Source organism: Amblyomma americanum, chromosome 7, assembly GCF_052857255.1.
Source record: "Amblyomma americanum isolate KBUSLIRL-KWMA chromosome 7, ASM5285725v1, whole genome shotgun sequence".
In the NCBI taxonomy this organism is placed as follows: Eukaryota; Metazoa; Arthropoda; class Arachnida; order Ixodida; family Ixodidae; genus Amblyomma; species Amblyomma americanum.
Window position 1 is genome coordinate 71,267,272 of NC_135503.1, and position 25,608 is coordinate 71,292,879.

Sequence of the window (25,608 nt, forward strand, 5' to 3'; positions counted from 1 at the left end):
ATTTATCGAGTACAACACACAACGTTATGAAGGAATATATGGATGGCATCTAAAAGAGGACTGTTCAACTGAAAAAAGTCAGTGAGAGCATATTGCTTTAAAGTCCCCCTTGAGGTGCCAGATTGCGCACGGGAGGCGGCCCTAACACCACACGCCTGACGCTTCTTGACCAACCAGCATGTAAGAAGTGGCGGCGCCGGATACGGTAGCGTAGTGGTCGACGCTATGCTAGAAGTCTCTATAATGCTTGTACCAAGCCCAGCATCCCAGCTTCTTTCACTTTCTACTTCATCCCTTGCTTCCCGACCCCTTTTTGTCCGTTCCGTGAAACTCTCTTGGCAGGTGCTTTCCACTTGTCTACGCAGAAGATACACTCTTTATACGCTCGTTGCTTACACTCCGCTAGTCGCAATTGCCTGGAAGAACCATTTGACTGGCCTCCGAAAATAGCTCGCGGGCACGGTGTTGCTATCACTAGATTCCTATTGATGGACTCTCCTATGACCTAAGAACCTGGGTCAGCACGAGTTGATTCCTGTATAGGGTAGTCTGGGCGTAGCACAGATTACGTTACTTCATTTTATGCCAGAGTAAGCTAGCGTCAATGCTAGGAAAAAAATTGTTTAAATCCAGCCACTTCTTAGGGTTAAATGCGTCTTATCTAGGTTACCTAGAAGACATGCAAGCAACAAAGGTTACAGTTGCATGGCCCTGGCAAAGCAGCAGCGCTAAGGCTTCGTGCTCTTTATTGGTAAGTGCAGCACTTGAGGGCTCTGACGTGCCTGGTCACACATGTATGTACGTGACGTGTTTTTTCGGTAAAAAGAACCTGGCTTCAATTGAGGCCTTTTTTTGGTTTTCCTGAAAATAATAGCAAAATATAAAAGTAGTGCACTTCTTTCCTGCAATATTCACTTGCTTCTTTTCTGTAATTAGAAACAGGCCAGGAACCGAAGCGATGTCTACATCTTCTCGGCAGGCCTTTATAGGCTTAGCGGTAGGATTTCGTTTACTTCTTCGTAAGGAGGTAGCGTCATCTACGTGTTGTGCAAGTGTCATTTTCCGCACACAATTCCGCCTGACAAAGCTGAAAGATTTTCATAGAACTTTCCATTTCAGTAGTTTTCGTAGTGCGCCTTCACCAATTGCCCCCAAAGTTAGGCTACCACATGGCCTCACAACTGCGAATTTTCATTATTAGCCATGGTACCTGCTTTGTTATTTTTACCCCAAGTTTACCGTTCCCCTTCTGTACCACAGCTCGCTCGCGAAATCGGGTAAACCACGCTGCTAACACGAGATGTGACCGGTCCCACACGCCTTTCCACGTTCCAGGCGTCACGCATACTCAATGATTTTTCAAGCCCTCTGCGACTGCCTTAAAAATCCCAGAAAGAAAAACATTTAGTCTTTGTCAGTCTTCACATTGGACATGCGGCCTGCACTTTCCTTTCCCTAATTAACTGCAGATGCCTTCTTATGCACCGGCTATGAAATTATGATCTATAAATAGAAATATTACCTAATGTTCACAAGCATGCTGAAAGCGCTTTCGTGTGATCCACCGCAAGAGCTTCTCGCCTCCAATGCATGTCTTGGGAAAATAGCTGCAGCAGCTATGTGCCGCCTGGCTCGTATAAAAAGAAGAAGGGTAGCAAAGGTTCGCGTCTATGTGCCATGCCTTAAGAGGACGAAGAAGAAGAAGAGGTCCGCGTTGAAGTCCCTGTACCTTGAGCATGATGAGCCGTGCTCCCAAGCGCAGAGTACGGATTGCAAAGACTCCGCCGTCATCGAAGTCGAAGACGTCCATCACGGAGACCACAGAGCAGCTGATGGCCTTTTGGCGGCGTCGATTCGGACGCGCCACAGGCGATTGCTCGGAGTGCGACGACCCGGCTTCTGGCAGCAAGGACATCTACTCGGACTTGTGCTGCGAAGGTTCGCCGCCGTTCCCTTGGGGGCCCCGCGACGCTGACTCCCTGTTGCGGTCGAGATTCCCCGAGCGCTTTGACGTCACAAACCAGGTAGAGTTCACGTCATGTTCTTCTTCGGCGCTCATCTTCACGCTCATGGCACTGGTCTCAGTTTTCGTCGTGGTATCCGTCACTGTCATCCTCCTGCGTGTCGAACCCATGGTAAACCCCATGGCTTCCAACCAGGATGCAGAGCCTGTCGTGGCGCCTCGAGACTTCACTCTTTCCCCTCGGAAGACAGAGAGGGCTTCACCACGGCAGAGCTTTGCGCCACGTTCTACACGGTCGGTGCAATACGTCGCGAGGCGCGCCTTTCATCAGACCAGAAAGCAAACGACGTCCACGATGATGCCACTAGCGCCCGTGACGGAGCCAGCAACGTCGCCTATGACAGCAGCGAATTCAAGCCGCTCCTCGTCCCGAACGATTGCGAAGGCCAAGCGTGTGACACTCGCTGACACTTTCGCCGACGAGGTGAGTCCATAGTTCGTATTCGCTATCGCTCTCAGGTGAAGTAACGATCCAAATGCGCTGTTTGTTTACTCCTATGTAAAAGTTAGAGCAGGCAGTTTCACGAAACTTTTTGCTGCCTCTATACTGGTGTTTCTTTTTCCGCTCACCGGGTAGATGGAAGAGGCTGCAGATAATAATTAAGGGCTAAGAAACCTCACTGAAAGCTATGTATACGATGATTACGTGACAGCGGAGTTTCTGAATATTATGCTCGACACCTAGCAATGTTCGGGGAAAAACGAACACAACTTTTCGTGTGGCAAGAGAAAGGAAGTCTATATGTGAGGCAGTAAAAGGCTAGATTTCCTGCAGACAATTACGCCTCAGCGTACAAACGAGTGGTCGCGGTCACAAATTACAAGCGCTCAGACAGAAAAACCACTGGGCGCGCATGTTGCGGATGAGGTCTAGGAAGTGGTGAGCTCTGGCATATTGCTTTTTCTTCTTCTCCTTCTTCTTCTATTCTTCTTCATCCTCTGCCGCCTCCTCCTCTTAAAACATGGCGCATACCCGCATGGGGCGATTGGCCAACGTATAGTATAGCTTCTTCTCTCCCGCTTCGTCGTCGTCTTAATGAATGAATGTGGTGAGATGGTGCTACGCCTTGTCATGTTCCTCTACAGAGTAAAAGGTCTGCATGTTCACTTTCAATTTTATTAGACCGCACCGCTATCTTCAGTTGGAGCTGTGGCAGGGCTTAGATATATTATAACACAAAAGTAACCGTTTGAAAAATTGGCAGCTCTTGAGAACTCTAACTAATCGGTGCATGGGAAAGGAAAAGAGCTCCAGTATATACAAATGCGCAGATCGCACAATTATCTAGCACTATCACACATACGTTGTTCCTTTACGTTAATCTGTCCGCATGAGCTGCGGTGCAAGTTTTGCAGCAGAAAAGTCTGAAAGGAAGCCTAGTGCGAGAAAAGCAACTGCGTTGACAATGGGAAGAGCCACAGCTGCAATGCAGCATAAGCGCCCTTCGGGCACCCGTGAGGGCCACGTGAGGGTCGCGACAAGATTATATTTAATTACATCAATGAAAATAGTGAGACAGACATTCCTAAGTTCTCTGCACACAAGAAACTAGCGTCATCGCTTAGCCGCCAGTCCGAACAGTTGCTAACAGAGTAGGGATATATTAAACTTGAAATTTCGAGACAACTAGACACTCCCATGGCATCTTGCATGAACATGAAGATTATCATGGCCGACTCCTTCCCGCTGGAAAATCTGAACTGTAAAATGCTTCGTACGCTGGCATCAGTTGTTCCCACAGCCATAGAAGATCAATATGATGTAGTAAGCAATCAAATACACCTCAGTTATTTTGAGTTTTCAGCGCTGCTGGGCACCTGGCAGCCATGCAAACTAGAAGCATTTGTGCACATTTGCTGAGTTCTTGTCAGACCGAGACCCAGCCAAGCTAACCAGAGGTTCAGTACAAACAGTAGCATGTAGGTCAGCCATTACATGTGCATAAAGGATAAATTAGCGTTGCAACCTTGCTCTCATTCTAAGGAAATGTTGCTTGCACGTTAATTTCAGTGTCACGTACCCCTTTTATTTCAGATGGCAACAAGTTCCAAATTTTGTCTGGCGCAAGCCTTATTTGTCTTTCTTCGTACGCATTATGACAAATACGAAGAATAAAGTGAGCAGTACTGGCTTGCCGGTTTTTGCAGACAAGTAAAGTGAGCTCACATAGATGTAGGGGATAGCCTATGTTTATGTTGTTGATAAAAACGAGTGATTTTTTTAGCCGCCTAAAGCTGTAAACTAAATTACTTGTGTAATTTATTTAAAAGTGCGTCAAAACGTCATTGCTTGAGCTATCAGAACGAGATCGTTTCTTGGTGTGCAAAACGCGTTTTTGCAGTTTCGACCACTTTTCGAGCGTCGGATGAAGCTGAAGGTGGAGTTACTAGGCTGGGTACACCTCACACGTCCGTTGCCGCTTCGTCGTCTTCGCGGGTCCGAACGGAGATTGCGCGGGGCATGCAGCTCCTTCGCCAGTATCACGAGCGGGACAGTTCAATTGAGGAGCATCGGCAACGGCAAACTCTGGCCGCATGAGACGCGGAGCCGCTAGCCTTCGCAGTAAAACCACACGTCGTCGCCAGATGAAATCAGCAGATGTGCGTGAATAGCGCCAGCGTAATTGGGCAGAAGCGTCCAAAACTGCGTTCTTGTCCATGCCTGGTCTCTCAGTGCGTGGACTGATGTTATCGGTTCCAGTATAGAAGTTTGCCCTGCCCGACAGTGGCCCTGAGCCCAGGGATTCAGCAGAGTGTGTCGTCAGCCATCAGGCGCGAGTTGGACAGCACGGCTTTTCACTGGGTGACGTTGGACTTGTGGATAGGGGCGACTGCTGAGTTGAGTTAGCACACTCAGGTGATGTGATGCAGGGTATTCATTAGAGTGCAGAGATATGTTAGGGTAGAGTGTGGGTTATAGTGAAGGAAGCTCAAATGAAACTGTGTTGGTTTGTAGCTATCATCATGCCACGGCTTCGTCTCGCGTGGGTCGTTTCATGGGTGGTGGATATCTCTGCCTGGCTAGATGTTGAAAACAGAGCCGGCTTCCGTAAAGTTTAGTAGTGGCTCCAACGTGAAACTTTGTAAATATCGTTTTTTGTTTGCCCAGTGGCACTTGCACAGGCGACTTCGTGTGCTCGCTGTTGCCGCCACCCACACCGGTGCTAACCAATGAACACTGCTCACAGGCTCAAACAGCAGCAGCAACTGCGTCGTGGGGGAAGATTTTCGTTGAGCGCATCCTTTTTTCTGGCACCGCCAACACATGGCTACATGTTCCTAGATGATAACATGATAATAAAATTTCCGTGCTGGGCGGTGTATTCGAAGCACTAATGTTGTAGCTAATTTTTCACTCTAGATGTTTCGCACACCCGGGAGTTGTGAAAAAAATTTTCCTGCTTAAAATAAACAACCTTCGGCAGATTGCCATGAGAGCCATAATAGCTCTTCGCTACGTTCACAATTATTTTTTTTAGTTCTCGACGTTTTTTTGGATTTCTTTCGATACTTATTTCTCAACGTCTTGTCGTCTCATTGACTGATCACTTCCTTATGATTTGACAAAATTACACAAAAACCTAACTACGTGCGCTATGACTTAGCTCACACATTCAGTGAGATCTGTACTGCGGCAACTAACTCGTAGCATTGTTTTGCCGGTAATGTTTAACCGGTCTTTCCATTGCTGCCCCCCGACGGCGTTCTTATATTTCCTCTCCATTCTTCATTATTTTTCTTCTACTTTCTCTTCGTATTTCTTTTCTCCTATTCTTCTCTCTCGCTCTTTTAACTTAGCGCGAAGCGGATTGCCTTTTCATTTCGATATGCCTGTTGGCGTCCTTCAATTTTCTCTCTTCTTTCTCTCATCATTTTCTTTCCTTTCCGTCTACTTCTTCCTTTGCCTTTCTCTTGGCTTGACTTCGCTCTCCGTTTGGCTTGAGTTGACCTTCAAATCCGGGGCTTCACCCTTACCCACCGTGCTCACTCTTTTGGAGAAGGCGTTGATTTGGGCCGTGCCTGCTCGTCATTTTGAATTTTCGCCAGGTTTTCTCCATTTTGAGTTTTCTCTACTGTTTTAAGGATCTTTATTACTTTGCCATCTCCTCGTCACCTCTCTGTCCTCTCTGCCCCGTTAGATTACAAGTGCCGCTATTAAACACCCTTTCAAAAGCAAACGAAACTAATCACGTTCATGGTCTGGGGCTCCACCGACCGACCTCTATTGTCCCTGCGGGGCCTTGGAATCGGCAGGGAATCTTAACACGCCCCACAATCTCGGTGGTCATCTCGCACAAAGCGCGTTTTCAGGTCAGACGCGGGTCCTTAGGTGAGCTGTATGGGATCCCAAATTCCCAAAAGCATTCCACACCCAAACACCACCGCTGTTCTCGCAGCTCATGTCGCTAATCCAGATATACTGTTCTTTTACTTTTGCCTAGCGCAAACTAAATGATTATACATCTACTCCGCCTTGGAGCATTCCCCTAAAAATTTGCATCAAAATTAATAATTACTGGCGCTATATCTGTTCACCTCAACCCGTCGTTTCTTTCCCCACACGTCTTCCTCAACTAGCGGGAAGAACCCCACCCCTACGCAGTAACCGATGGAGAGCCTGTTTTGTGCCCTTTGTCTGCCAAGTTTCTCATGCCCAGCGACGTCTCCTGCCCTAGCGCAAACTATGTTCGTGCTTCTCGAAGTGTTTAAAGGCGTCGTCGCCTACTCCGACCGCTTCATTCTCCAACGCAACGAAGGCCAGGAAGACACGACAAACACTTCTAGTTTGCATGGCTGCCAACATATGCCGCGTGGCACTAAGGACTCAAAATCACCGCGGTAATTTCGAATAACCGACACATCTAAGTGATCTTCTGTGGCAGTCGGACACAGTGTAAGTGCACGAAAAGCTTTAGAGACTAGATTTTGTGGCGAGGAGGAAGGTTCGACAATGATAATCATCATGATCCTGCAGAATCTGTCGTGACCCTCCAGTATTTTTTTTTTCAGTTTCAAGTTTAAAATATCTCCTTTTAGTTGCGCTGTGTTCTCTACTGTTGGCCAGCAGATGTAGCTACATTTGTTCACTGTCAAGGAAAGCTAGATTGGCAGCAAGACTTGCGCGTCCCGCCCAGCTGCTAATCCCATAATCACAAGGTAGTGGGGAGAAAGGAAGGGCGAAGAGAAAGGCTTTCCGGATCGCTCACTGAGCTCGGTGGTCGGCTTGCTGAGTGCAACCGCTTAACTTGGCTTCGCTCCGATCCGCCTGGACGGAAAAAAAAAAACTAATCACGCTATCTGTGCCCAAAAAGCAACGGCTTTGTAAAGATTTATTCATTTTGCTTTTGCATACGCAAGGAGTAAGGTTTAGCGGGGATTTCCGTGGGCACTACTGGTACAAGAGCCCCAGAAGAGGACTTTTATCATATATACAAGCAGCAAGCTAAAGTCGTGTTTTATGTAGTTTGAGCAATATGAGAGTTTCTCCATAAAAACTATCGGCTTACACCGGCCAAATGGCAGAAAATTAAAGAAACACAGTAAAAAAAAGTGCCTAACAACTGCTCTGCAGGACCATTTTAGAGTTTGCCTACACTTCGATGATTCCACTTTTTTCTCATGCGCACAGATGTTTAAAAAATGTTCAGTCTAGGTATATACTGGAGTCACAGGGTCGATTGCAGAGCACTGCCTTAAAATGAAACAGTCGTACTCTGTTTTCAAATACGGAAGCAGAGTTATTCGCATGTCCACTGCCATCAACCACTGCATTTCGATCAAACTTTCGAGATCCTGCCGTAGACGTCTAGAGCTGGTACTTTTGAATATTATTTTTTTTTGTATAAACTATGCCTGATTGTGTTTTTGTTCAGTGGGTGTGGTGTGCTAATAAGATATCGGTTTCTTTAATCAGATATTATGCATTCGCCCAGTGCGCCCTTGCAGGGTTCTCCCGCACACTACAGGGATAGATACTTTGGAATGTTGATGTCTTTTACGAACCATGCCTAATTTAATTTTTGTTTAGTGGCTGTGGTGTGCTTCAAAAACATCGATTGCTTTTTTAAAAGGCCCCATTCGCGCGCTTCGCCCTTTCACTGAATAACGCACAGAGATAAGGAAACGCATGATACATGGCGGCAAAGACTGAGGTATTTAATGAGAATGGAAATAATTTTGGGGCAAGGGCAGCCATTTCGAGAGCGGCACAGCTCTAACTAACTAATAGAAAGCATTACTCGAACATTCCACCTAACTTTACTAAAGATGATGGAAGCTTAAATCCCAGGCGCAAATTTATGAAGGTGAATTTAGTGGTTTCCCGTTGTAATAACTTGTCTTTATCTTCACGTACGCATTTGCCATTCTTTTGCGAAAGGTCTACAAAAGCTCCTAAATTTTGCTTTTTAAATGAGAGAATGCAATTTGCTTGCCTAGGTAGCTGGTATCTGGCAGTATTTACGCAATTTGTAGGCTTAGGCTTCCTCTCCGCGATACTTAGAGAACCAAGTATGGTTGCCATAAAAATGGTCTATTCGGCATAAAAAGGTGCGCCGGACGTTTACCCTTAGGGTTCAAAATGCTATAGCAGTGGGAGTGATTAGTAATTCTGAGCAGCGGAGTTAAGTAGTCCTATGGGGAAGGCGGATATGTGCCTCTGGCTAGCATCCGCCCGTCATGGCCGTGGGTCCGACTACGGACGTAAGGCCTTCACTGTACCACACCGTCGCTGCTCATTCCTATAAGGCGGGGCGCTCGACGTGCCTGACTTGACCGGAGATAGTTTTGGGCCCCAGAAAGAACCGACAAGCTTGGTGTCATGTGCCTGTGATCGTTCACCCTATGGCGTCACTTGTGACCAGTGCGTTCCACTCATCGTGGCGCGCCGCACCTTTAGTCTTTCATTGTCTCCCTTTCGTCGTCGCACTTCTCTGTATTACAAACACGCCGAGAACGGCAACGCTGTACAACAATGAAATCTGGCGTTAAGAGCTCTCTAAAAAAATTCGTCACACGCCTTATCCACACAATAAAAATCGCACAGAGGTCGTGCGCTAGTCCGCGCTCTCTTTTTTGCGTATCAAACTGCCCCATTTCGGCGTAACTTACACCCTAATCTTTATGAAGGTCAATTTAGTAAGCTGGCGCTACGCGCAATACTAGCCTTGATTTTACTTGATGTCACATTCATGCACGTACCGACTTTTCCTCCTGCGCCTTATGTAGTATTGGCATACATCGCTCTATGTAGTATTGGCATCTCTCATCTATGCTTATAGGATATTCTGTAAACACTTCTAACCTGAGGACATGGGAAGCTTACATTTAGTATGCCTAATCGAAGCACTTATAGCTTAAATTCACTGCATTGACGCGAGAAATTAAATATTGTACCAACAAAAAGAAAGGTATTAATAATTTTTTTTACATAAGCAGCTGCACCGCGCTGTCTTCTTTAGGTCCTTACCCCTGACACTCAGGAATGCGTGCCTTCTGCTCCTTCATTGCTCTTTCCAGACGACACGGATGTGCTCGATGGTTTTATACAGTTACTGCAGCCGCAGGCGCCAAGAGTTCTATTTCCAGTCAACTAGCAACTCGTGCGTTGTGGTATCAGGAGACACGACAGGGGTTTGCAACCACAGCCCAAATCGGTTCACGTCCCAGAGGAACTGCAAGGCGAAATGTATCGACAACAGTAACCCCTCCGAGAGGTGCTTCAGTACGGCCATGTTCTCCAAGTGCACAAGGTGCGAATTTTTTTTCACATGATGAGGATGAATGCATACACAGATTTCTCCGGCAATTTAGGGAAGTAACCTCAGCATTAGTTTGATGACGAGCCAAGCAACTGATTTACCACAGTATAATTTTTTGCTTCACCAAGTGTTCAGGGGCACCATGAAAGAACAACACACAATAAAACAATATGCTTCGAAACAGAGGAGCGCAAAACAGCAACATTTCGCGTTGCCTTGGTGCACTCTGCCATTGCAGCATCCTCTGTAGCACTGTACCGTACTGCGCTGCGCTGTTTTGTTGTCGTGCAATTTTTCCCTTGTGCTCTTGTGTCATCGTTCTGTCTTTTCGCTGTGCTTTTGTTTCCGGCGTGGTGTTTTGACGCGTGCTGTTTTTTCCGTGTGCTATTATCTCGCCATGTCGTCTTTCCCCTGTGCCGTTTTTTCATTGTGCTGATGTGTGACTGTGCTGTTTTTGTGCGCTGTTTTGTCGCATTTTTTGTCTTGTGGTGTTCTTTTGTGTCACCGTGTTTGGTTATGAAAAATACACGGTTTGACATCTAGCCGAATACCAAAGGTGTTCGAAAAACAATTAGCAAAGAAAATACCATGTTTCGACGTGCAGAAGCCCGACCACCCTAACCATTTGTCAGCGTTCCCTTTTTTCCTTTTCACATCGCCCATGCCATTTCAGTTTCGGAAATACGTAGTCCACCTTCGTTCCAAAGTCTAAAAAAAGTGACACCCCATCTGCGTACAGAGCCGGTAATAAACTCTCTACAGAGCATGAAGAACTATTGGTGTTTTTAAAGCGCCCATGCAGCGTGGTGTCTCTCATATCACGTGCTCGCGTGAAACAGGTTAATCGCCACTGACCACCTTCCGCTAACTTTAACGTTGTTTTTCCAGCCGAACAGTTCCAAATAGTGCTGAAGTTTGTTCCAGTAGTATTTATTTATTTACATAAAAATACTGCAAGCGTGTATTGTGGCTCTTGCAGGAGGGACGTACTGTAAAGAGCTAGGGGAGAACCAAGGCGGAAGTAGTCCGAAAACCTAGCCAGGTGCAGACATATTCATAGAAATTCAGCGAAATTCACTAGAGCAACAACCAAAGTAGGCAAAATTACTATTACATAAAAGCAAATACATTATAAAGAGATAATGCAAACAAACTAAAACCGACACTTTGTAGTAGTACTAATAATATGGTAGGACTAAGAAAAAGCATTCAAAAAAGAATGTTTCCCGGCTGGTGCCACTAAGTATAACGGCCTTAATTTAATATGAAGTAGAAAAATAACAAACAATAAAAGAATTTTTCGTAGCAGAAAAAAAGGAAAAAGAAAATCATTTGTTCTTTTAGAGCCAAAGCTATTGGAGTGGCTGTCAAGGAGAGTTCTTGTATGATGAAGATAATGACTTTTTTTTTTGCTTGGATGGCTTAGCTATGAACTTTGGGAAATATAATAACCATCATTAGAAGCCCGGACTTCGAAATGTTCGCTCCTGTTGGTCGGATGAGGAACAATTTCAAACAGATGGGGGGAAAATGATAGTTCAGAATCTTGAGTCTTGGTTCTGTCTCTTGCGGCACTGTAGATATATGACTGAAGGCTGATCTGAAAAAGTAAATTTAAGAAAATAATAAGTGTCCCTCCCACCCGCCCCCTTTCCCTCCCAACCTTTGTAATGATGGGTTCTAGGAATCCTATGTTTTGCCTGGGAATTATATGGCTGTAAGCATTGTTGAGGCACTTGTTGCCTATCTGGGTCCTTGTAGTGTTCTTGAAAGGTGTCAAGAATTATCCTAAGGTGGTAGAAGAGTTTAGAGGTAGTTTCCTTTAGTAACGGTGGTATTTGTCTAGTGCTGTGCGTGGTTTGAGTAGGGGCGTAATTTGTTAGTTTACTGCGAATTACGTTGTTCGATATTTGTGCTGAATGTGATCTGTTAGAGGGTTTGAGATATATGGCGCCTAAATTTAATAATGAAAGTGAAGTAGGATAAACGCCCAATTCACACTGGACTTGGGATCAACTGGATAGGTTAGAATACTGCGGAGCTTGAATCAATGTGTTGAGGAATTTTTACAGGTATAGAAGCCAAATTCGGTTACTTGTAAACGAGGCTTTATTAAAGGGGCAAGAAATGCTTTAACACGCACAAACGCGCGCACAATTCTTTAACGCGCACACAAAATTCTGTCCACTATTTTTTTTTTGCAAGCTTTGCGCGAGTCGCGAATATGTGGTCCTTGGGAAAATTAAGTCATTTATTTGCGTCGTCCTTTCAGACACACGTGCCGGCCGTCTCTGCGTAAGGAAAATAGGGTGATTTCGAAGGAATTTGCCGCGGCCGTGCGCTCAGCTGTTTTAGCGGGTGGGGGCAATAGAGAGAAAGCATGGTCGGAGCTAGAAAAAGAGGCCGATGTTACGGAGTCCTGATTCTAACAGACGTGGTGCTCGGAAATGTCACCAGAATTTCGGCAACTCTCTACACAGGGCGCACATGCGGACGAGGTCTCACTAAGTCAAGCGCATAACGTGACATACCGTAAACTCCGCGTCACTTGTTCGAGATTTCCTGCTTCTCCTAGTCTCGTTTCTCATACAGACTCAGCCCGCTGCAACTCAAAGAAGTGCTTTCTTAATAACGCAACTTCCATCTGCCCTCTCTCCCAGCTCTCGCCGTCTTACTGCCTTTACCAAATCGCACCACCGTTTCAGCGCCTTTAAGAACTTGCGCTACTTCTTGTGTATCAGCTAGCAGCCTCTTATGGCGAAGATCTGACCGTGATAGCGCATTTGATTAGTTTAAACATCCTTAAACGAGCTGCCAGCCCCTTGGACAACATCCTATCTACAGACCACTCATAAACAAGGAAGCAATGTGTAAGCTAAATTGAAAAGAACTGCGTAATACTTGAACGCAAGGATGCATTGTGAACGGCGATGGGTTGGAAGAAGGGAAGGAACACCAACAAGGATGAAGAAAGTTTCAGACCATGGAAGTGCAAAAGGAGTCCCGTTGAAGTTGGGCTGGTCAGACCTACTTGTCGAATTATGTTAAATATATATTATGTTAAATTTGTTAAATATAGAGCAAAGGAAACTCGGGCTGTTGGTCGCTATGGGTGAAGCAGTGTTGAGGCATTAGAGTTTTTTTTTTCTCGACTGCGGGTATGCCGGCGAGGCGAGAGCGAATAAGTTACAGTTTATTGTCAGTAAGCGTCTTCAGTACATTGCTGTTTCTGCATTCGCTCGGCGTTCGCAGGCTCGTCTTTGCCAATAAGGAAAATTAGTTGAAACAAAAAGTTTTCGGTACGCTGGAAAAATCATTGCGCGTATGCACTGCCATTATAACTAGCGCGAAGGAACAATGAAAAAATTGGAGCGGACACTTAAGCTCCGTCCTTAAGGTATAACGCGATAAAGTTGATTGATTAATGCCCATAAATGTGGTAATTCTCGACTTTACATTCGATTTTACATTCTCTACTTTGCATTCTGTGAATCTCCATACCACTACGGGCGCAGTGGTGCTGCTGCTAAGCGATGCGCCGCTACCCCGCGATGAAAGGTGCTGCCACCGGCGCAGCTTGTGCGACTCAGGTAGCACTTCTCGAGGAACTTGTTGACCAATCATTAAATTAAATTCCACTTGCCGTGTTGATCAATTTCTTGAGAATCCAATGGGCAGGTTGTGTTTGTCACAAGGTAACATGACCTAGGTGGACAATCTAGATTGCTTCTGATGGGATTTTAGCTAACGCCATCGACAATGCCGAGGACAATAACGCAGGACTTTCTGCAAAACAGGAGCCTTAGCACTTTCGCATTTTACAAGTATTTTTTTTTTTACAAGAAACAGCCATAGACGTCAACTGGTGGTTAATTAACACCACAAAGCTTGTTTTTTTCTGTAAACTTCAGCAGTAGTCAGTGAACTGGTTTTACTCTTTTCAGTGAACGTCAGTTCATGTGTAGAGGTCTGTAAATTGAGAACCTTCTTTCCTTGTCCTTTCGGTTTTCGCCCTAGCTGCTATGATGGGGCTAGTCAGATACCAGCGGCTAAACCAACTTGTTTTGCTATGCGTCTGCAGCTACACTGCAGCTCGTACCTCTCATGAAAACCGGGGCCGTATAAAAATCGACAATATTGTTAGCCATTCATCTAAAAACACATCGCAGCGCTTTACTTTATAGAGCCCGTGCTGCTGCTAAAGGTGGCCATATAAGTGGGAAAGTTGGTCCTTTGATATAACAGTATTGCGTTAAGGAGCTCGTGTCGCAGAAAAAGCACTGTCGCAGTCGCTGACCGCGATCAAAAATCCCCCCAAAATTTGTAGGGTTTGAACAGAGTTAAACCCGAGTAGAAGTGCGGAAGCAAGTTTTATAGCCTCATTGGCTCATGGTTTCGCTTTGCTGAGTCGTCGGCAGGTCTGGCGACGACTCCGGTTAAGTTCTGATTGATGTTAAGCTAATCTTATCTGCGTGCACCGCAGATAGAAGTTGATCAAGATGACGATGTACCATGCACAGTGAGAGAATGTCTTGCAGTTTTTGTCCCTTCCATTCCATGCCCTTCTTGAGGTAGAATCCAGCGGTGTTGCAGTTCCGCGTTCTTTTCTCTTGCCTTTTTTGAGTGCATATGAATAGCAACCCTGCCTTCGTTTCTTGGCCGATCCCAGTTTGGGTATGTACCATCTTTCGAAAGGCTAACAACAACAATAACAACACGACGGATCATTGGCTGCGGCGGTAGCATAGAACTATCGACCAGTGCCGTGCGAAGCTGATCTCGATTGACAGACGGCCAGGTATCCCTGAATGTTAAGTAGAGATTGACGAATTTGCATATATGGGCAGTAACCCATTGAAGCTATCGCGTCGGACCCTCAAGGAGGACCTTAAATGTCCTCTTCATTGTTTTTATGTTCTTTTTAGTGCTGAGGTCATGCACGAAACAGTCAGAACAGGACACAATACACAAAGAAAAATGGAAGCAGACATGCAGTTGCATTTTTTCTTGGTGCATACACGGAGCGAAAAACTGGAAATGTAAGAGTCGCATCGCTTACGGAAGCAGACGTGTCCGTCTGTGCTGAGTATGTTAATTCCTCCGCAATCCTTGGGCTGCTTAATACGCCTCTATGAAGTAAGAGTGCGGTTATGGTATTAAGAGCCTCCAATTTCTCGAAATGCGCTTTCAATCTATAACTGGTTGATGAAGTGATGGCGGCGCTAAAAACTGTCTCGGACACATGTGGTCTCTGAAATGCCACGTTCGTACGCAGCTTTCTTGCTAGAAGCATTCGTGTTTTCATGTGATAGGCATGTGTACTTTTTTTCCCCATCGCCAACGTAGCCGGGATGTTCGCTACCAGTGGTGGTTCTACGATGGCGCCCAATGCGTGCCGTGGGACTTTCCGGAAGGCGCCTGCCCATCGGTGCAGATGGGCGGGGACCTCTTCACCAGTGCCAAAGAGTGCGCCAGCCAGTGCGCTACCGGAGATGCGCTCCTGGAGCCGTGCCAACCGCCCAAACCAGGACCGTGCACTGCCAAGCAACTGAGGTGTGCTTACATCGGGCGAATGGCGGCAAACTCTTGCGCAACTTAATGCGCTAAGTGACGCAAATGCACTGAAAATCATCATCATTGTCATCTTGGTTACGTCTACTTCAGTACAAGAGGTCTCTTCCACTGATCCAATAAGAGCCGTACACTGCGCCAGCTGCGGTCGACCTGCCCCTGCATTCTTTTTAATCGTATTCGCCCAATTCACCCTCGGTCACCCCGTGCTGGGTCTGCGTTCTCTTGGAGTCTACACCGTTACCCCAGGGGCCATCGGCTACAAATGGCTCGCTTTGCATGCCCTGCACATGGCCCTCCCCTCTTTTTTGCTTCAGCTTAAATATCAGTAACTCGTTTTTGCGATTGTATTCGACGCTGGTGTGATCCTCTATCCTAACCTTACCCCGATCATTTTCCATTCCGTTGCCAGCAGTGCTATCATGGTCCACCTTTTTCAAGCCTTTTTCCTGGCCTCGAAGTTTCAACACCATTTATGAGTACTAGCTGGATGCTACTTTTGACGTATTGCAGGCATACAATCTGCTCCTGGCGTATAGTCCGCAGGGCGTAAAGCTTGCTGATAAAAAACATATTGCTTCACTAGATTGCCCGCACCACGTATATGGACTCCAAAAAAAAGTTAGCCTTTATAGGAGTGTAAAGGAAGTAAACTGTCCTCGAGCGCAATACGTTTTAGGGGCAGGGTATGCTGCCCAACGTTTTCAGCAAATTGTCATCAGAGAAAAAATACGGAATACTTACGGTTGTCGACGGAAACAAATTTCCTCTTGACAACTTGTGAAGTTCTACCAGTTACGATTGTTTTAACCAAGGTTTCAGTTTTCTCTGTTAGCTGACCTCAAGACCTCCGATGCCTTGTTTAAAAGCCTTATTTCGTTGTTCACTGCTGCAAGTTACTATGCTTTGCAATGCGAATATGTCCCCCTTGGCAAGAATCCGCATTCCGCATTTTTAGTGATCGAATTCTATTCCGGAACTTGGGCAGCATAACTTGCACCTGAAAGAGAGTGCGCTATAGGGAAGCTTAATCCGTTTTTCCTAGCTTATTTTTGTTTAGAGTGTAGCCCGTTAGTGCAAGGCGTGCAACCTGCCCACAGAAAAAAAAGGTGCACGCACAACGTAACTATCGCAAAACCTCGTAATAGAAAAAGCATTGCCAATTTCATGCCATATTCGGCTTTATTGAAAAATGAAATACTCGGTAATCCGCACTTATACAGATTCCGGAAAGAGCAAAAGTTCAGCTTTAAAAACGTATATAGCTCACGGACTGAGTAACGGAAATTACGGCGTGTACATTTTGGCGGATGAGACATTATAGTACGCGGCTGTTCCACTACACAATATTTCTGTATTGGAGTGGCCGTGAAGGACGTAAAATTATGAATCAAAAAGGACTTCTGTTAACTGCTCGTGGTTTCGTCTCCGTGTTGCTTACGTGAAAAAAAAACGCTCCTAGTTACACTCTTTCTTTTGTCCTTCTTAACTCCACTGGTTCTAGGTGACTTCCGCGAATATGAGCATTTAACCAGAAGTCTACCTGGCATGATGGTAACTCCAAAAAATAATGGATATATTCAAGAGCGCCACTTTTATTAGATTATATAACGTCGTTATTTCCGCTATGCTGACTAACTATTCCTGGCGACAACGAATCCTTGGCAGCACCTCAGTCTCTTGAAAGTGTGTAGAGGAATGGAATTGTTCGAAATTGTAACATTGTATGTACCCCGCAGCTGCACATACATGGCGCTGCTATTACCACGAATCCATTAGTGAAGGCGACAGCTCTCCGCAACGACTGAAAGTCATACCTCTTTTCTTATTGGTTCCGGAACTGCTAATGTCAGTCGCATGGTTCGAGAGCAGATTATTCCCTTTCAACTTTCACTTTTTCGTTCAGTCGCAGTCCGGGCTTCATTTAAAAAGATATTTCTGGTTTATCGCTATTTTGCAAATAATATTCACCTCACTGGCGTGTCTAGGTGCTAAACGTTTACAAATTGGGTACACAAAGTTTTCGAGCATGTAGTTCTACAAAATCCGGTTTACGCAGTAAGCTACACGGTCTTCCAAAACCTCTAGACAGCTTTAAAAGAATATAACTACTGCAAGAAAACGATTCTGATCAAAATTGTTAGCTAACAAAAATTAGAACAGCCGTAAAGATAAATATTTGTAGATGAATGTAGAGCTGAGGGGAGTTTGTTCGCTTATGCGCAAACGAACAAGGCGCTGAACACTGAAGTAATTCGCAAACACTGGCCCTAAAATCACATGAATAAAAATGACCAGTAGGGTGTGTGGGCAGAAAAAATGAAATGATGCTGCTTAAAATAATGCTGCGAAGACTTCACAAAGCTATCCGAAGCTGTAACAGCGATTATGCGGGGAAAACCACAGCAGCCTTGCGTTATGTTGTTGGGTGCCGGTTACAGTAGTCAACAAAGCAGTTGGAAATCCTCTGCCGAGGAAACCACAAATTTTGCCGCAAGGCAGAGAGGCGTACGAGCGTGTAATGCACAGACCAGGCCAGCAAACAATAGCCAAAGCAACATAGATGAAAGCTTGAGTAATATTTCTAGTTCTAGATAAAAAAAAATTGTTAAGGCTTGTCGACATCATTGCGCATTTTCTTTTCAGATAATTATTTTTAAGCACTGTCATTGGACTTGCTGATGTATAGTTCGGCATTGCTGCAAGTCTTTTACGCATTTATCAGGCATCATCAAATTCTGATGCAATTAACAAGAATATTATATATATCCTTTTCAAGCGGGAGCTTATAGCCAAATTGAAGATAATAAAAAAATTTGGCTTTGAAGCTATTTTTATAGGTACAAGAAAGTGTAAGTTCTGAAAACGTCATCGCAAAGTTTCACGAATGCTGTAGGAGAAAAGATCCCGTTGACTTAAAAGGCATTTTCTGTCTAAAAGTTTCAAGACAAAAATTCGATGCCGCGTTGACGTTCTATCAATCATTTATGCATAGGCATCTTCTGAAAGCGTATAGATTTTCCGGTCATTATGCCGGTCACAAGTTCTTACCACCGTATTGCTGAACAAAACTATAGCCTAAACTACTTACCCAAGTAGAATAAAATGCCGATTCCGGAAATTTATAAGAAAGTTAACACAAGCCACGCGAATCAATATATCGATAAGGCCATAGAACAGTCTCACTTCGCCAATGCGTTCCCTTTTCTAGGTTCTAACATCCACTTCCGATGCTACAGTTACAGTGGTGTAAATAGTTTCCTCATATGCATTCGACCCGATCATGTCGATTTTGCTATCCTTGTTTTCATAGAGCCCAATAAAGCAGTTTATAAAGAAGAAAATTGTTTTTTTAGAATTTATTTATTTACATAGACTCCAGGCATGTCGCATGCCCTTGCATGAGTGGGGATAACACACTTAAAAATACAAAAAAAAACATTTTGATTAGAAAACGCAAATAAAGAGATTGATTTGAAACCTTATGAGGTTATCCTTCATCGTTTGCAATACGAAACAAACAAAATGCACAATAATATAAAACAACTACAAAAAGTAGGTCCCTAACATTGCTTCTAAATATTTTTGTGAATGTAAAGCACTCCTAAGCACTGCGATAATTTATTCAAATCAAAATCGCTAATGGGAGTACACTTTTATGTATATTAATGCGTCTAACACGCCACTGCGTGGATTTGTTGTGATTAAGTTGTGATGAGTTCGTGACTGATTCCTTACGATAATGCATTCGATTTAGTTGAAAGTGACTGGGGTATAGGAGGAAAATAAATTCTAATCTTGCGGCTACTCTGCGCTGCGACAGCGCCTGCAAGTTTGATCTGATCCTTAATACGGACACACTTAAGCAACGGCCGTAAATTGAATATATGAAGCTTAGAACCAAATTTTGTGCTCGTTCAATTTTGCTAATTATGTTCTTTTGGTTCCGGCTCCAAATGAGATCAGCCCATTCAATTTCGGCATTACGAGGGCTTCACATGCCTGAAGGGTTGCTTCGGCTGCTGCACTGCGGAGCCAATAAAGCGTTTTCAGAACTTTTAAGCAAGTAAGTAAGTAAGTAAGTAACTTTATTTGCAGGAAGTAATAAATTAATCCCTGCGGGTGGCATAAGGCTAAAGGCTCGGAAGCATGACGAGGCCTTAGTCCCCAATTGTGTACAGCCTGCAGCAGCAGAATCACATTTTCTTTACATAAAACACTTACGCGGTTACAATAGCACAAAAATATTCCCGCACTATTAAATACAACACGAGTACAGTACGCTCTGAATGTTGAGAAAACCCTGATACAGGGACAATATGAAAACCGAGGGCAAATGTTGCCATCTCCTATTCGTACGTCTAGCAAAAGGCTTCTTCTCAATGCTCCATCATTCACTTTCCCTTTTACACTGGCCCTGCAGATAATTGTTTCTGCATAAGAGACATAACTGGGGTACAAATATTTTTCATCCAAAGCCACCTGTTTAGTCTGGATCGAATTTGTGCCCATAAGCAGAAAGGGGGATCTATTAACTCTTCAAAGTGCTTCCACCGAAGGGCAGATCAATTGGCCTACTATTCAGTACCTCTAAACAAAACTCTGCGTTTTCTGTTCGCTTGCGAATTGCCGGGAGGGCATCCCATTTGATGCTAGCAGTTCACAGAAACGTCGATTCTCTCTTCCCTATGTCATTACCAAAGAGAAGGCCAACTCCTTATTCTGCACTCTTAAGAAATCTCTTTTCACCAGCCTGGTACACACTCGGCCGGCCTTCACCAATGAAGCTTCCGTAAGACTCTGCAGGCTCCCGCACGCGAATACAACAGAAAAGCTGAACTTAGGTACACCGACACCTCGACCACCAACAAAAAGAGCCTATAGACTTTGTGGGCGAGATTATGCGCGCCGGAACTGCACCGAACGCTCGTGAGCGCAGCCTCATAACCTCACAGTTACGGACGCCGTTCGAAAGGAAGTAGAGCAGCTGTTATCTTGCCGCAAACGACAAGTTCTACATTGGAAACCGCCACCGCAGTGTGTTGCCTTGGGCGTCCTGTGAGCCCTTGCCGGGAGGGTTACCTACTGCCCCAACCGACCGCTAGGCACCGCTTCGCGTACTCAAGGTTTAACGAGCCGCACCATACAGAGAATGCCCGATTAGCCCCTCCCGCTCTGATCTAATTTGGAGAAACCTGACTGCGTCCTCCGGTACTGCTCATACATAAGATCTAATCTAATCACGCATCGCGACCATGCCCCGCCAGCCATTGCAGGACATTGACGACGCATGCACCGAGCATAATGAACACTGCCCGTCCTTCGCAATGGCCATCATTACCGATCTCACGCTCCAATCTCGTGGACAGAGCTGCGCTGATGGCATTCGAGGGCAGTCCCCAAGCCCAGTTATAGAAGATTAAATTAAACACACTTTGTAGGCGTGACTGCTATTTGGTAAATTGAAGAACATACCCCCATGATGAAGAAACTTGAGTTCGTGTCTCCTCTACGACCCCTAAGCGCATTTTAATTTCTCGCCGCCGTTGAGTTGTTCTTTATAGTTACGAAGTACGGCAAAAGAAGCATCCCTGAGTTATATTGAAGTTTTGTAGCGACAGCTAGATTACGGTAGCTTTTCGAGCCTTCCGCGTTGCGGCGTCGTCACCCTGTGGCTGAGCTGCCACGCCGTGGCTGCGCCGCCGCCACACTGTCACGTGGTTTATCACGTGGTGCGGAGCAGCTGCCGGCGGCGCGGCGCCATGGCTGATCGAGTGGTTCGTCACGTGGTTGGTCACGTGACCAGCCACGTGGTGCGGAGCAGCTCCTGCTGCTGGTGGAGCGGCGCGCTGGAGGTACCGAGCTGCCACAGCTGTGCGCGTACGCCGAGTCAAGTAGGACGTAGATGAAGAAGGAACGCCCAGAGAAACGGAGCGGCCAAATGGATTGACTTTGCAATTCAACTGAGCAAGTTCCACTCTGCCAGCTGTAGGTATCGCGTCACTCCAGGTTTAACCACAGCTAAACCTCCGCCAATTTTTTCTCTCTGCCGCGACCGTCACGAGGCATGTTAACGTCATTTGAAGGGAGTAATAGCCGTGACACGCAATTATAATTATAAAACACAAGAGGGCGATGCTGGCAGTATATATAGTGCAGGGCAAAGAAATAGCTTCAGCTAGCCCCGCTGGCCATTATGTGCTACCACGGCCATCTTTCATACTTTATAGCATTCGGCTTCTGGTCACGTAACGATGTTAACACGTGACAGCACGGCATACTAGCCCGCTTGTGACGTATGTGTGGCGCTGTAGAAGCCTGACTGCATCAAAAGAGACCCGTTTCAATATAAGCGCCATTGGCGGCACGCCAAGCGGGCGCTTTCGTTCGGCATCAGGGTTTTCCGTGCTACCTGTATCTCATAAGCGACACTGATTCTTTCCTATATTCCAGTGTTATTTATCCCCGTAGTCCGATATCTTTTCCTGGCTAAAATAAGAGTGTGAGAGAGTCTCGGCCATTGCAGGGGATTTAACAGAAAACATAATCCTTTTACTATTATGGCCCTTTGTGCCGCGCAGGAATCAATGGTGACCTTCTTTCAAGATATGATGGCCAGGAAGATAATATCGGCATGTTACCCCATGGTATTTTTTTGAACTTGGCATTACTTTCACTTTGTTTTTCACAAGAAATTTATGCATACAGCCAATTTATTACCATGTAGAGTCCGCAATTCTTGCTCCACCGACGTAGCCCGACTCTTGTGGGTTTTCCTGAAATATAAACTGTGAAAGGCCAGTCAAATTTAATATTTAAAATTGATTCAGTACATAAAAAAGCGAAGCTTTACAGTGTACAAAAATCCAATGAAGCTTCAGCATATACACTCCGAAAGGAAACTGGACGGCCATCCAAACGAAGGACTATTTATGGACAGTGTAGGGAAAATCAAACAGCCAGCTTTCAAATAAAAATACAAGAATTAACAGATCTGGGTGCTAATGTCTCCGAGAACTGGCCTAGAGACCTGCTGCTGGAAAATAGCCAAGAATTGACATAATCTGCCATGTTCTTGTTCCTAATTTGTTTTTTTAGAAGTGCATTATCGTATTGAATGTTTATGTTGTGTGTTGCTATTATGATGTTGCTATTATGTTGTTGCTAAGCTTGCAACAATCATGTTCAAAATCGAGTTACATTTGCATCTTTTTGCTAAGTATTTTGTGTTTGCATGTACGTAGTTTGTTGTTTGCTCCATACACTTATTTTTTCGTTACATTATTTATTTACCTTTTTTCTCCTCAGTGCTGCGTTACATTTTCTTATTTGTTCCCGAAGATTCTGGTGTGAAACTTTTCGCTTAAAGTTATGTTAATAATCTTTTGTGCTAAACTGTATGCAGGGCAAGAGCCATCGTCAGGCGTTTCGCCTTTGCTCTTGCTCGTCTTTGTGTGTCAGGAAGGAAACAAATATATCAAATCAAATAACTCGGTGCTTTCTATTCGCTCGTCTGAATTGAAATGGAAGAATCGCAGAACTGTGATATTTAAATCCTCCATCGCTAATGGGCAAACTTCTCTCATATCTTGTCGTGATCGCCATAAAGCATGTGAAATGCCTTTAATTATCCTCTCCAGTCGCGTTATGAGCATTTTGCATTTTCAGTCCGAAAGAGCCTAATAAATCACTTGATGTACCGCAGGGCGCTTGAAAGCGGAGTCCTTCAAAATTAAAACAGTGTTTATTGTTGGTTTGAATCCTCGCATCACAACGACAGCTGATGACACTTAGTCTTCATTGAAAGGAAGATGGTAGATAAGCTCCTTTCTTGCGTATTCCAAAGAAGTTTGAGTCTCGAGATTGATTGACACACAACATTCGTCTTGCGTTCAGCGCCCGTTTCCCAAAATAAAGGCCGCACTTGAACCAAATTGGTTTTTTCTTGTTTTTTGAAAGCTCGCACTACAGTGTGAACATCCGCCGCTTAAGATCAAATCGGAATACGCCTGCAGCGGAAGCGCATTCGTTGGTACTAGAGCATTTAGAAAGATTTTAAGAGGACAGCTACAAGGGACATGACTTGCGGACGTAGGGCAGCGGCGTATCATATATCATTTTCTAATAATGACTGTGCTGCCTGTCTGAGCTTAAAGTGTGTAATCTACAACGAAAGAAAAATTTGTTTTTGAGAAGACCTTAAGAAAACATATTTGCACATGTACAACAGCATTAATATGGACAGGATCGAAGTCATCGCTTCAGAAACTATACAACATAATGATGTTCTCTATGATTTTGTCCCTTACATGCTTCCCCCAGAGGTCCAAATATTGCTGAACGTGTTCATCATCGCAAGTTACGCCTCACGCATATAGACATATTTTATCCCAAAACAAATTGTATAATATTACTACGTTTTTTAAGCGGAACATTACGAGGAAAGAACATTTACCAGCCTTGGTGTCCCTTTATATGTTTCTTGTTTTAATAGAACGACCTAGGAAATTCATTTGCAGTTTTTAAACGAACCAGAAACAGCGAAGTTAAAAGTTCTCATGAAGAAAAGCCAACTGGACCAGATTCCTGCTTTGCCGCATGGTGAATGGCGGACTAAATATCACGTTTCCCGTGATAAAAAATGTTAACTGGCTAATTGCCACGATTTGTGAATATTGGTGCGGTGGGAGATTTTAATTCCCCTAAGAGGCGTACCGAAATCAGATCTATAAACTAAAGATATTTTCAGTGATTGTGCACTTGATTCTGCCACTAGTTCCGCCCTCACAAAAACCCTCGAAAAAACTGGAGCTTCCTGCATTGTTAAGCCCGCTGATCACTGTGTTAGGCAGGCTTTCTTCACTTGATCAGAATATGACCTTAACTTCTATTAACATGAGTAATCCCTCTTTATGCGATCACTAAGCCTAATCAGGCTATCATTTCTGCTGCTGGTTCAGTGCTGCCGGCTGTGGTACTCTATATAAAACTATCTTCCTTTTATAAAAGACGGCGTGGTACTTCCCTATTTCCATGTCTTCCTTTTATTAGTAGGCCATTGTCTAAAAGACGGCGCGGTACTTCCCTATTTCCATGTCTTGTCGCGTCGATATAGAAAAGCTAGAACTCCTAGTCGATTTGTTTTTATTGATTTGCCGTTATATCGTATTGACAAACATTCCTAATAATATAGGCACAAGTTTGCGCTGACATCCCTTAGCCTCTGCAGTGTAGTTACACGTGCTTGCAACAGCAAACAATATCAACGACCCTGTTTTTGCCCACAGAGGCAAAATTTCTTGTATTACCCATAAATTTGATTTTGATATCGAAAGGCAAGATATTTGTAAAAAAGGAATGGATGCGCGTATTATACGGTTTCTTTTTATTGCTTCTGAAATTGTGTTGAAATGAATGTACCGCTGACTCTGGCCGCAAACCTTCAACTTTTATTCTTAATTAATGTTTGCTTATCCCTGTTTTGTGTGCATTCTTTGTTTTCCCGTGGAGATATAATCCCAGCGCTGAAGAAAGGCAGAATTAATGACTAAAATCTAATTAAAGAAATCGCTCATAGTTATGGAGTGATCACAAGTTGTACGCTCACAACGTGCGGCTGTCATATTGCTGCTACCCTGCCCGTTATGATAAATGCAGTAACCCGGTTTTCCACTTTCCTTTGCCTCTCAGGTTTCCGTACTTTGCCATGAGCTCTCCAGAAGACCGTCGCGTTGACTGCCTGAGGTCATCCATCTCCGTTCTGAGTGGACACCGCTGTCTGACAGGCACCAACCGCTTCCTGACTGAAGCCTCTTGCCTTCAGACTTGTTCTGGGCGAAGTCTACGCATCAGCCCAAGGCGAATTAAAGGACGGATCGGGGGACCTGAGGATGGAAACTGGCGCACGCTGGGTGACATGCCGAAGGATGTCTTCGATCAAGATTTCTTCAGCCCGAAAGTGACGACGCGGAAGCGATTCTTCGCTGGACGTTAATGCTTTGCAGCCGGGCTGACTGGTGCTCTGGACCAAAACAGTCGCTTTGGTTATCTCCGGATTTTCGAAAACTTAGCCGGGCATTCTGTGAGGTGAATTACGACGTCAGGAAGACTAATTTTAGTTTTTCTAACACTTGCACCCTTCTTAGCTTAAGTTTCTGAATGCAACTGCCTGAGGCCGTTTGAACTACAGTAAGGGAAGAACTGCGGCAATATTTAATTTAACATGTCTCGTTTCCCGTTTTCGATAAAGGCTGT

General features: G+C 44.8%; 1 protein-coding gene across 1 annotated transcript; it reads left to right on the top strand.

Annotated features, from left to right (window-relative positions):
• Window positions 1–1,726: 1,726 nt before the first annotated feature.
• On the top strand, window positions 1,727–25,608 carry LOC144097793 (uncharacterized). The gene is made up of 4 exons (XM_077630425.1): window positions 1,727–2,447; window positions 9,542–9,774; window positions 15,130–15,336; window positions 25,045–25,608. The coding sequence occupies exons 1-4, from the start codon at window positions 1,737–1,739 to the stop codon at window positions 25,346–25,348; spliced, it is 1,455 nt and encodes a 484-aa protein (XP_077486551.1). The 5' UTR covers window positions 1,727–1,736; the 3' UTR covers window positions 25,349–25,608.

What these genes read in the sequence shown, in the direction of transcription:
- LOC144097793 (XM_077630425.1), top strand. Translation starts at nt 1,737, where the DNA reads ATGATGAGCCGTGCTCCCAAGCGCAGAGTACGGATTGCAAAGACTCCG. An exon ending in ATGTTCTCCAAGTGCACAAG is followed by an intron (nt 9,775 to 15,129) that starts GTGCGAATTTTT and finishes TCGCCAACGTAG; the next exon opens with CCGGGATGTTCGCTACCAGT. An exon ending in TGCACTGCCAAGCAACTGAG is followed by an intron (nt 15,337 to 25,044) that starts GTGTGCTTACAT and finishes TTTGCCTCTCAG; the next exon opens with GTTTCCGTACTTTGCCATGA.